General features: G+C 41.5%; 2 protein-coding genes across 2 annotated transcripts; one reads left to right on the forward strand and one right to left on the reverse strand.

Annotated features, from left to right (window-relative positions):
• Positions 1-103: 103 nt before the first annotated feature.
• On the forward strand, positions 104-2325 carry LOC139327683 (uncharacterized). Its single transcript, XM_070957583.1, has 9 exons — positions 104-338; positions 474-598; positions 768-832; positions 938-1137; positions 1294-1459; positions 1590-1757; positions 1885-1955; positions 2073-2155; positions 2284-2325. Exons 1-9 carry the CDS (start codon positions 104-106, stop codon positions 2323-2325), a joined length of 1155 nt encoding a protein of 384 aa, XP_070813684.1.
• Positions 2326-6059: 3734 nt separating this feature from the next.
• errfi1a (ERBB receptor feedback inhibitor 1a) lies at positions 6060-12628 on the reverse strand. The gene is made up of 4 exons (XM_070959830.1): positions 12443-12628; positions 9654-9859; positions 9400-9482; positions 6060-9139 (listed from the first exon to the last, which is right to left on the reverse strand). Exons 2-4 carry the CDS (start codon positions 9803-9805, stop codon positions 8025-8027), a joined length of 1350 nt encoding a protein of 449 aa, XP_070815931.1. The 5' UTR covers positions 9806-9859; positions 12443-12628; the 3' UTR covers positions 6060-8024.
• Between the last annotated feature and the right edge of the window lie 77 nt (positions 12629-12705).

A 12705-nucleotide genomic window follows, 5' to 3' on the forward strand; every position in this document is an offset into this window, starting at 1 on the left:
CACAAGTCAAGCAACAACAAATGAAAAATCAAGTAGCAGTCCACAAACATCTTCCCCAACTACACCAACTTCAAGGACTTCAACTTCAGCAGAAATCATCACCATGAACACACTTCCAATAGTCAGTCAGTCAACATCTGTCATTATTCCTGTTTCAAATGCCACCATCACTGTGACAACCCCATCCACAACTTCACAGTGTAGCAATAACGACTGTCCAGGGTGTGCTGGCACCTGTACATTCAACACAACACTTGGGCGGTGTCACTGCATCTGCCAAGAGTTTGTCTTTGGAGATGTATGTGTATTTGGAGTGAATGACACCTCTCCTCAAATTGGTGAGCTTTTTAACTTCAAACATATTTTTTCAAAATATTGTATTCACTGTTAATATTTTTCATGCAATGTCAGGGCTTTTTAGTGTCTTTTATGTTATTGAAATGTCAATATAAAAGTCTCATTATTTTTTGCAGACACCGGAGCAATACCAACTCGAAAAGCAAATATTACTTTGGAAATCCAGATCACTTTTCAGGCAGCTTTTAAAGATTTAAGCTCACCTGAATCATTAGAATTCATCAAGACATTGGAACAGGAGGTAGATCAGTTTTTTCATTGTTCCATGGCCTATGATTATTACTCAATATGTGATCCAGTGTCAGAGCATTTAGTCATGTATAACATATTGTTTAATAATTATTTACCAGCCAATAACTGATGTGAATATATTGCCATAACCATTTTATAATATCTGTCCTATGTTCCAGCTTGATACCCTATGCAAAGAAGCAGATCCACAAAGCTATAAAAAAGTACAAGTCATCAAGTTAACGTAGGTTTTCATTCAATTTTATTGATGAAATAATTTTCATTTCTTTTTGATAAAATACAAGCTGATTTATTTTGGTCAAATCTTTTTTATTTTTTTTTACTGTAGACCAGGAAGTGTTGTTGCAGAGAGTGTGGCGGAGTACACCTATGCAAACAATGGAACTCAAATCCAGTTTATCAACACTCAACTTGATGGAGTGTTGACCGATATCTTAAATAACACAAGCAAACTCAATAAGATTTCTCAGGCCTTTAATGCAAGTGTGCAGTTAAATGGACTCACCTTCCAGTCCCCTGAAATTAAAAGTGAGTGTACTCTATGTCAGTTTTAAACATGCATATGTTACTTACTGCTACTTTGCACTGTCTGTATTTCTTCACTCAAAATTTGTCAGTATTTCTATATTTTTACTATGGTCGTTGCACAAAATGAAAAATATGTCACTTTTTTTTATCATTCAGATATCACAGGACTGAAATCGTTTGTTAACTGCTCTCGGTTTGCCAATTACACTGCTGAGATTAGTAATGGTCAATGGCAGTGTGTTGGACCTTGCAAAAAAATCCCTGATTACTGTCACCAGCATGGGGAATGTTACAATAACATTTACAAAGGGCCTACCTGCAGGTAAGCGAAGACATCTTTTTCTTTTTTTATTATTATTTATTTAATTACAAGGAGCTTAAGTATGTTTAATATGCTTGCTTGTACTATTGATTGTACTAACATAATTCACTCTCATGGCCCTTCAACCCAGTTGCTTCCAGTCTAGCCTGGAACAGTTTTATGGCCCGCAGTGTGACCTCTTCCGTTATGGTCCGGGTTTCTACGGGGCTCTGTTTGGATCACTGGCAGGAGCACTCCTGCTCATAATTATCATTGTCATTGCTGCTGTCATTTTGAAAAAGAGACATATGAGTATTTGGTAGGTTATGATACTGAAAAGGTGTCTTTCTATATAGTCATATGTCAATGGTCAACAAATTTTGCCTATAATCATAGAGTTATAAACATTGTCATGTGACACTAATGAAACCATCTATCTGTTTTAGGAAAATTAGAAACTCCCACAATAGAAGACTGTCTGCGTTTGAGGAAGATTTCTTTGACTTCTCTGATACAGGTCTGTCCTGGTCTGTTTCTGTTTGTTTGTTTTTGTCAATTGTAAAATTTCTTTAAAACATTCCTCAGCTTGGATTGTAACATTTGCAGTTTCAACATTTTAATTTTATTTCCCTAGGAGATCACAACTTGGGAATTGCAGGCACATACACATCAGAGGGTCTCAGGCCGCATCTGCAAAATATTGACACCCAATTGCAGGTATTCTTGTTTATTATTGTGGTATTACATACAGAATGTATGGAAGTCTTCTTGAGAGCAAGGACAGATAAATGTAAGAAATATTGATATTAACATGTGATATATTATTGTGTCCTGTGTATTTCCAGGTCACAACAAACCGTCCTGAAGTTTTGAATATCAGCCCTTGATGAAGGACACAGACTGGCAGATTTAGTTTCAATTATATTTTCCATGCTGACTCTTAAGAAAATTACAGATCAGTTCGAGCTACTAAATGTACATGAATAATGTACTAGTAATTTGTTGTTGTAATATTTATGATTTTATTTGTATCAATTTTAATTAACTGTTGTCACTTTTATCTTATAAAAATGAGCACGTAATTCAGACTCCAGTGTTGTTTAATTCACATAACACTATAGTCATTTGTTTTTATGGCCTTTTTCTTCCATATTTTTAAACCTCATTTTGAACATTATGCTTTAATTTTGTTTATTGTCAATGAGAAATAATCCCCTGCACTACTGAGAAGGTTAAAACTCAGGGGTTGCTTCACCACTGCTGTCTTCATCATACAAGATGAGGACATTTTTGACTTGGTGGCTTTTGCTACGAGCATTGTACATCTGCATTTACTAAGAGTGCACAAAATCATTTCAACTGTAGGAAATGCTCTGAATGTTATGCTTCAAATAGGAATTAGACTCAGTAGCAGACACACAGACGGGATGATGGTGAATAGGGATTTATTGAATGTGAGAGGTAACTTGTAGCTGGGAAGTCCAGGGGAGAACAGGTGAGGCATGAGGTAAAGAGATGGGCTGCAGTTTCAAAAGGAGCAGTAGAGGGTTGGAGGCTTAGGGCAGGTGGAGGCAAGAGGCTAGGCTGCGTGGTTGCAGGGGCGCTGGGGCTGGAGATCAATGCAGGTGAACTCATTAATCAGATATAGACAATGGGACACTGGAGAAACTAACACTCTGGTGTGTGGTAACTGGCCAGCAATACCACCGAGCAGCAGTAACAATCTGGCAATGAGTCTTCAGCAGTCCAGTCTTTATACTATGCTGATTATGATGAGTCTCAGCTGAGTAGGAGCCAGCTCCCAGCCACCTGGAGAGCTACGCCCAGACTGTGCCAAAAAAGGAGGCACAGGAAACACAACCCCCACACCTATCTCTCCCAAAACACCAAACTGAATGCACTCAGAACCAGGAATAGACCTGCACAAGGGATAAAATAAAATAGAAATGTTTTTAAGGTGGTGTAGGTGACTTTTATCATAGCTGACATGGGCTTTGGAGCATGTTAATTTTGAGATGTCTTGCCTGCAGCACCTGCAATGTGCACTTGCCATAGCCATAGTAGCATACTATAATTGATGGCATTGACAGCATTTGAACGCATGAGGGTACAAATATCTGTTTAAGTTTATGCAATCCACTGCAGGAGCCATGCAATATGCTACGATGTCTGTGTTGTTTTATTAAGTTAGCATCTGGGGTCTCTGTATTTGTGTCCGTCAGTGTAAACCATGTTGGTTATTTCTCCAATGCCTAAGAGGGTTCTCATTGAGACCTCTCAAAGGCAGTACAATATACTGTCACTAGATGGCGTACACATGCTCATTTTAATCATGTTTTGCCTTTGCAATATGTGAAGAGAGGCACAGAGACTGCAGCAGTTTCATACAAATTGTTGTGATCTTTAAAGCGAATGAGAGTCATCTGAAAATGCTTCACTGTTTAATCAAGCTCAGCAGTGACCATTCTGTCCTGTTGTAGAGTTGAGACTGTAGACTGTCAGAATCAGGTAGCTTTATCAGCAGTGTAACAGTACAATATTACTGCTGTTAATCTTAATACATGTGATTCTGGCATCAGTGAGATGGCTTTTTACTGGGAGCACTGTACCTCAAAATGTTAGTGCACATCCCTGCTGCTCGCCCACAACAGCAATACACAGTTCATTGATGTCTTTTCATCAGAACCATTGATGGCTGCTTGTGTCCCCCTACTTCCTGACTCAGAAAACACACGTGTGACCAATTCCTTTACCTTCACTTGCTGTACTGTATTTTCTTTACAAGTAGGTGACCTGAGTAAAATTTAACCAGCAGCACTTCGGTCTAAGTTAAATATTGACAACTCAGTCCACCCCTCACGGCAAATGATAAGAAAACTTACACCAAAACAAAGAGTTGGTGCACACATTGGAATTAATTAGCAGAGTTTCTAGTCTAGCTACATGTTATTTTAGGAAATAAATCAGAATATCCAGAAAAATCTCACAAATAAACTTCTCTTGCCTCTGATGTTCTTTTTCATGCTTAACCAAAGGATATTTATCTGTAACGGATATGAGCAGGCGTAACTTCAGAAATCGGTTGAAGAATAGTAACTTTGGATTCACTGTTAAGAATACGTGCATACATATATATGTTTTATATACAAATTAGACATAAGATTTGGTACTAACTATTTTAAAACAAGAAGATTATCCTGCTGAGTATTTCAGAACAAAATAATAAAAGAAATCTAATCTCATGTGCAGAGGAAGATACTTTGTCTGTTAAAGGTGGTAAACCATTGTTTTAAATTTGCCTCCAGAGCCATTTCACAGGACATTAGTATTGAAGACAAAATTTACATTTGACCAATTAATAACTTACTTTTTTGTTGTGTGTGTGAATAAAAGCCATGTTCTTCCTAACTTTATGGCAGAATTCGATGTCATTTGATAGTTCATCTGTAGAAGTGATTCTTGTTTTCTTCGTACAGTGTAGATCTTTGCAGCGCTGCAGACATGTGTTGTGAGCCAGACACAGAATACAGCTCTCTTCCACTCAGCAACTGCAGACTAATCAACTGTAATCTGTTGCCATAGCAATTAATGAGGTAGTAATCATAATTAATGTAATAAGTCTTATCATTAATTCAAGTCTGTTAGCCAAGGACTAAAAAAATATTTGTGATGTAGTTGAGGCACTAAAACTGGAAGTCCCACATTTTCAGTGCCTGATCTGAACCCAAGTAAGGGCTAGCACCCAAATGTAAGATTAGGACTAAAGTTTAGTCAGGAAACATAAAGGTTTATGTGTAATTGTGCCAAAGATAGAGGACAGAAACAGTTTGGGACACAAAGTGACTGAATTTCACAGAGAATCTTAATAATCCCTTGAGCTTTGGCCAAGTTTGATAAGAAAGTTTCACAAATCACATCAAATGTCATGAAAGTTGTGAAAGTGGGATCTGAGCAAGTTATATGTCTGAGCTCTGGCTTAGAGCACAACAATGCCTTTTAGTACCACATCAGTGCAATAGCTTTTTTTTTTTTTTTCAGAGGCTAATCTCAAACCACGCGCCTTGTTAATTCATCTGCCATGTGATTTCTTCCCCGACAGATATTTGAAATGAGTACCCTGTCTTTAGTTGCTATAGTCACCACCCATGCTGTCGCCTAGCAGCTCACCTAAAAGTGAAGCAGGTGAAAGGGTTTGCAGGTGGCCTTAGAGAGTTCAAACCACCGCCTTTTGTTTGAAAAGGGTAATGCAAAAACAATTTCTATCAGCACAGCAAACCTACACGCACCGTGTGGCTCACTGTGGCTTCGGCTCCATTCCACATGGACTCAAGTCAAGAGTAAAACACTTGCAACATTGTTAATGCTTAAGAACCTGTGGGCGCAGAGCTGGCTGCCACGGAGCATCTATGTAGTCATGCAGGAGGAGACCGTGTTATAACCAGGAAGAGGAAGGCAATATACTGTACACCTGTCAATCGACCATTGTAAGTCACTCTTCTCTCTCTGGATAGAGGCCAGTCACAATAAGGCACAGCATGAGGGTGTGTGGGTGATAAAACAGGCCAAACAGCTGAGTTGAGACTTTAGTCTTGACAGATTCACGACACAGAAAGAAGCAGGATCATAAATAAGTCATTTTATTTTGCTTTCTTTTCAAAGACTATATACTTATCAACTATTCATAACAACAAATGGAATTGTTAAATACTGTACACAGCATACTGTACTCTCCCAGTGCATGTCTTCACCACAGCAGAGAAATTATTTCTTGATAAACTAGTCTTCATTCAGTTTTATTATCTCTAATAAGACATGTGAATACCTTAAGATTAAATAGTATCAGTGTATGATGTAAACATTTTTCAGACATTAAAGTCAAAAGCAACATTGTGTTGGCAAGATTTTGTGAGCAGAAGGGAGAGGAGAAAGTATCTTTCAATGACTGTTTGACCTTAGCAGTTATCTGTTTCCCAAACTGAACACTGTGTTCAAGAGCAGGGGTTACTTCAATATGTGTGCTACATTTAACATATCATCCTGACGCTTCTTGAATAATCTACAACAATAAAATTCATATATTTTCAAGGCTGCCAGCAGCCAAAGTCTCTCAGACCACACCCACTGCAATCATGTAAGGCAGGAATGCATGAGCAGAACAGGAAAGTCTGTGTCAGGTAGGTAAACCCTGCACTGTCTTTGTAATGCGTCTGTATTAACAGGTTAGCCCAACATCTCTGTGATCTGAGACCTGCGTGATCTAAAATCTCTATTTAAGGATATCCGGTTAGAAGTGACTCTGTGTTACCCTGAACTGAGGTGTAACTGAATTAAAGTAAAAGTTTGTGTCAGGTCACAAATGGAGTTGATTACTTCATCTTTTCCAGATTATAATTTCAGATTTTGCTTTTATTAGTGGGGAGTATGTGAAATATAGGATTAATATCAAAGGGAGGTAGTACTTGAGGCAAATTAGTTCCAAGCAATAACTCACAGCTTGACCAAAAATAAGCTTCTCCAACTGTTTGATGGAATTTTCAGTAAGAATAGCATACATTCACTTAATATTTAACAGGCCAATTTCAGTGCAACAAAACAGGCCTGGACACTGAAAGAAAGCTGTCAAATGTGTGCACTTTTTAGAGGGCCGTACTCAAAAGCAGGCACTGCAAACAAGCAGAGCACAGTAACAAGTATGGTTGACAATTTTCTACCACGTGTAGAAAGTAATTTTATCACCAGAACACTTTTCCAACTGCCGTTCACATGCACGTGTGCACAAACCCGTCCATGCACATACATACATACACAAAGACGCACTCATCAACAGACAACTAACACCATAAAAGCTGCACTAGACATTCCAATGGAAACATGCATAGCTACCAGTAATGTACCCACCTCCTAGTACGTAATGTACCATGACAATGTGCCATGTGGGAAACACAAATTTACACAGATATAGTGGCCTGAGTAAGACTGAAACTTCATCAAGGCAGGGAAACCATATCAATGTTGATACATAACAGCAAACAGAATAGTGATTTGTGTACGAGCATCCTTCATTTTTGTTAAAAATTTGTTGTACTGTATTTGTTGTATTTAGACTTCATATATTAAGTGATACACGGTTACACTACTGACCTTTTGTCCCCTGTGAGATACAAAAGCAGCACTGATGTATCTCACAAAACATCCTCAAACTTCCAGAGAAAACATTGAGCACATGAGGTTCAAGGCCCGCTTGTACCTTCTGACTGTACCACGTCATTAGCAAAAACAGCACAATTTTGAATGTCATGAAATAAAAATCATATCAAAAATAAGATCTACGATGTTGAATTTTGCTCACAATCTATGGTCAGAGATACAGTTTTTACATAAAGTATCTTTGTGGTGATAGGTACTCCAACATTACCAGTAACTGAATACAGTGCGCACATACCCTGTGTGTTCAGAATACATAAGGGGTTAAAAACATAATAATAAAAGCAGCAGTTTGAGGGTTGTTAGCGTCCAGTTTCATCATTTTTTCAAGGGGTTTTTGCTCATGTACAGTCGAATCCTCTGCTACTTTCAATAAAACTTTTCAAACTAAATCCACATGTGCTTTCCTCCTGGTGTGGCAGTCCCAGTCTGAGTCTGATGCATCTGTATTGCGAACTGCAGGGCTGTCCATGACCCGAAGAAACTTCTCTACACAAGGTGAGTCCACAAAAGCAGGCCGCTGAGGCAGGAGATAGTAATGTGTAGTGCTGGCCTTCTTGCCTTTCTCCATAACCGGAAGGATACAGGGTGAGCCCTCACTGTTCTGTCTCTGTAAACCCCGAAAGCTTACGTACTTAGGGTCCGGTGCGAAGCTTTGGGTTGGGGGCATCACCCCATTAATGTATGTTGGGAGGCTCTTGGGGCTGGGGGTGCGGGAGCTGCCTCTGGACAAAGGTTCCCTTGGGGGTACCTTGGGTGGTTTGTCCTCATCGCTGTAAGCCCCTGACGAGACCTCTGCTGACCAGCGGCGGTAGTCTCCTGTCTTGACTGTTCGTGGAGGGATAGGAGGTGGCACCTCGGGCTTATCCATACTGTGGGTGTGGCGTTTGTGGCATGTGAGGCGCAGCAGCGAGGGTTTGTTAAAGGATCCAGCTGGGCCGGAGTGTGAGCGCCGCAGCCTCCTCTGAGCTTTGTCCTGCTGTCTCTGACAGACCACTGGCTCAGGTGGTTCCTGTCGCTGCTGCTCATACTGCTCCCGCACTTCCTGTGGAGGAATTGCCTGATGCTGCTGTTGGGGCTGCCTCGGGCTTTGCGGTCCTAATGGACCATCATAGTAAGCATAGTTAATCTGCCCGCAGTCCCTGAAGCTCCTTCGACTTGGGACTCCATATCGAAAAGGGGACGATTTGGGACACTGATCAGACACCAGGCAGCAGCTGTCGTCTGAACTTGTGAAAAATTCTACCTCATTGTCCATAGCCTGCTCAGGGGAGATGTCTGTTTGTGGAGGGATGGGGGGCAGGGGCTTTGAGCATCTGCCTGGTGTCTGTGGTGGACTGCTGCACTCGTACACCGAGAGCCTCTGGAATGAGGGGACCACCTGGTCGTCATCAGCAGGACTTGGGGTGGATGGTTCAGCACTACAAGACAGGGAGAGATGGGAGGGCCGGGATTTCTTTGGTGGCAATCTTTGTGAGCTGGGACTGTGTTTATGTCCTGACAGAGAGGAAAAATGTAAAAATTAGCATCACTTAAACGAAACGGTATTCAATGAGTAAGGCTGGTTAACAGCAAACACCAGGTCCTAGTAAAACATATTGTAGCCTGTAAATAAAGGACTAGCTTTCTTTATATTTCTGGAAAACCACTTACTATATCCAATATGCAACAGATGATTTGAGGGCACAACACGCGCATTGCAGTATTTGTGTATTCCAGATGACTGGCACTGCACAGATGACAGATCATGCACTTACTTTCATGACTTGGTGGAGGTGGCCCCTTTTGCTGGGAACGAGAGCCATGATCTGTGTGTGCAGTGTCCATGCTGAAGTAGAAGCTGTTAAAAAAAAAAAAAGTGCGATTAGTGCCAGTTTAAATAAGGCATATTCCATTTCAACATAATCCAAATCTCATACTGATCTGAATCATAAAACTTCAGCATGTCATGCAGATTTGAAAAACTGTCCCCTTCTTTAAAAAATGCACTGCTAGTCCTGACAATACTCACTTGTCCGGCTCATGGCGATAGTTCCAAGAGGGTTTGGATCCAGCCATGCCGTGACAGTAGCTGCCCCTCAGGAAGGGGTCTTCTATGGGAAAAGAGATCTCCTGGGCAGTCAGGCCCACTGTGGACATGCTCCAGGCACACTCGGGTCGCATCAAAGCCAGGAAACACTCAGATCACCCGGATGGCTGCCCCTGCCTCTGGTGTACCTGTTACACAACCAAGACACAGCCATGAATGAGAGTGAAAGGAGCTTGAAAGCAAAAGCAGATGAAGAGAAACAGAATATGTGGCAGCACATTGAAAAATACTCTCTAAAAGGAAAGCCAACATCCTCCGGTGAAGCCAAGAAAGAAAGACAATCCTGATATTAGAAGGAGCAAATACCATAAAATCTTCCCCTTTCTGCTGCCCACCAAGCCAAATATTTAGTTATGGCCTTGTGCTGTGATTTTTTTTTTTTTTTTTTCGCCTCTAAGAAGACGAGACAACAATCCTCTATGACAGAGGAATGACAAAAGCTCAGCTTGACAAGATTTTAGGACACTTGTGTCCCAACACGCCATGACAACAAAGCACTCTGTCATTCATGATGCATAAAAGCAGAAGACAGACAAAAAAGCATGAACAGTCAACTTTATTTGACAACTGGCATGAAGTAATGGGGAAGTGGAGACATTACTTATGTGATATCAAACCAAACATACAAACCATCTTTTCTCGCCTAATTAGAAAATTGAGTTTTATAAAGCGTAAGCATTGAGAGCAATGAAAGGTTTCACTTATGTGGCAGTACACCTGAAATGCTTTGATTGATAAACACATACATTTGTTACCTTTCATCAGCTTAAGTTTTTAAATATTCACTGAGTGATCTGTACATTTCACCTTTAGGCAGAGTCTAAATTCAAAATAGCAGTCTTAGGTCTCACTCTCTGACCAACTTTCAGACTTCTAGTTTACAGTTTATTTTAAAACTTGACTGTGCTACACTCCGGTGCTGCAATCTCGCTGGTCCTGAACAGCAGAGGAAGGGGCTCCTCCTGTTACCAGAGATATACCTGATGTTGCAAGAACTCTTCACGTCAAATGACCTGAATGTTCGTGTCATGTCAACTATGTGTCAGGGCTGAGTAAACAATGAATACAATATTCAGAGGCCAGGAAAAGCTGCAGCATATTCATATTTCTGGGGTTAGCAATACACTGCAAGCAAAATCTGACCCCCCCTCCTAACCTGCTCAGTATGTCTGGTGAAATAAGTTTAAAAAGTCACTACATGCTGCATTAAAGTATGAGGAGCCTTTATGTTTTCAGGCAAGTGCATCGTGGGTAACTATAGATGTCTTTGCTGTGCACAATATCTGACTTCACTGTGACACCAGCCGTGCATTTTTGCAGCAAATCTCCTAATGACTTCAGTGCTCTCTCAGAAGTCTCAACCATTAACCCTGTTCTTCAGAATGTATGAAAACAGGTGCATCCATAGCGTTGGTGGTCATGTCTTCTGGAGACCGTAAATGAGGTGTGTGCATAGCCACAGACACGCTGTCCTCCTTATAATGTAGGAGTGATGACTGAGAAGAACACGGCCCCCTCGTTCCGGCTCTCCTGTGAGCCATATTTATGTGCTAGCCTGACAGCTGGTGAGAAACAAAGCTCTAAAACAACAGGAAGCCTGGGGCATCAGCCTGAGCCAAACTGCCCAACAAGGCATGCAATCCCCCTGCCCAGGGCCGTCGATTCGGTTCGGCGGGGATGGGAAGCAACATGATCCCCGATAATGAACCCCCAGGGGCTTGTGCTTCCTCTTGCAACAGGTGCAAAGACGGTTCATCCTGGCAGTTAACCATAGGAGCATTTACAGGCAACAGGATTAAACAAATGATGCGTAGTCATGCAGAGCATTAACCTGCTTAAGGAGGAATTTTTTAAGTCACTTAATTCAGATACTTTGAGCAGAGAATGGGAGCTTTTTATGGTCAAGCCTCTTCCCACAATGGGTGGTCAGGCCCAGTGTGAGTGTGACGATAACACAGGGCCCATGGGTGCCGGAGAAGAGGAGGTCTGCTGGGGCTGCCAGTGATGTGAAACACCAGCAGATAGTTCGCCTTTGATTCAGAACTGTAGTAGTCACACACAGACCTTGAAAGAAGGAGGTCACACCCCGCTCATGACACCCCTGCAGCAGTTTCCGAGCAACCATACTCGCTCTACCTGTGCGGCAAGCAAACAGCGCGCACACCCCCTCACTTTACCGGATTGAGATAATAATGGTTAAAAGCCCTCTAGCAGGCAGGTGACTCACACCACAACACACAAGTCAGCTATCTGGCGAGGCCAGGTAATGATGATGCAGAATGATTTGTTATTTCCTTTTTGTCTAAGATGAAAAGATACAAGTAGATATCGTGGCTAATTCAAGGAAACTGGGTTATAGGTTGCAATTGGACAAAAGTTATGCAAGGGATCCAGAACTCTTGTCATAAAAGACAAACATATACACTTTGGAAAAGTTGACAAATGCGTTCCAAATTCCTCGTTTAAGTTAGTCAGAAGTCTTTTAATCCTCCTGATTTAAGCTAAAAGGCAACTTGCTCCTCCGGATGACTTCCCCTGTGCGTCAGGATATAATAAGAAGAAGCTATAAAGCATGGAGATGATGACAATAGGACGTGAAGCTGCATCATTCAGCGGTGTCTGCCGTGCTGGCACCCACATACAAAACAAGGCAAGACATGGGTTCTTCCAGCAGCCTACACAACACATATCAAACCACTTTCTGGACTCACCTAAATAACTTCGCTGCTCTCCTCCGCGGACTGACTCCTAGACTCCTCTTTGGTCAAATATAGCTCCTCGGTTTCTTTTGGGGAGGGGGGTTCGGTTTGAGTCTGTAATCTTCTGATTTTGATTGCATCAGGAGCGGGACGCCAGCATACTGGTGACGCTCCTGCAGCGATGTGACACTTTGAGATAAGGCTTGTGTTGTAGTGAGCGGTGTCTTATACGCTCCACCACACGAGAGACGCGCTGGCTCCGCCTCGCACACTTG

Source organism: Chaetodon trifascialis, chromosome 3, assembly GCF_039877785.1.
Source record: "Chaetodon trifascialis isolate fChaTrf1 chromosome 3, fChaTrf1.hap1, whole genome shotgun sequence".
Lineage (NCBI taxonomy): Eukaryota > Metazoa > Chordata > Actinopteri > Chaetodontiformes > Chaetodontidae > Chaetodon > Chaetodon trifascialis.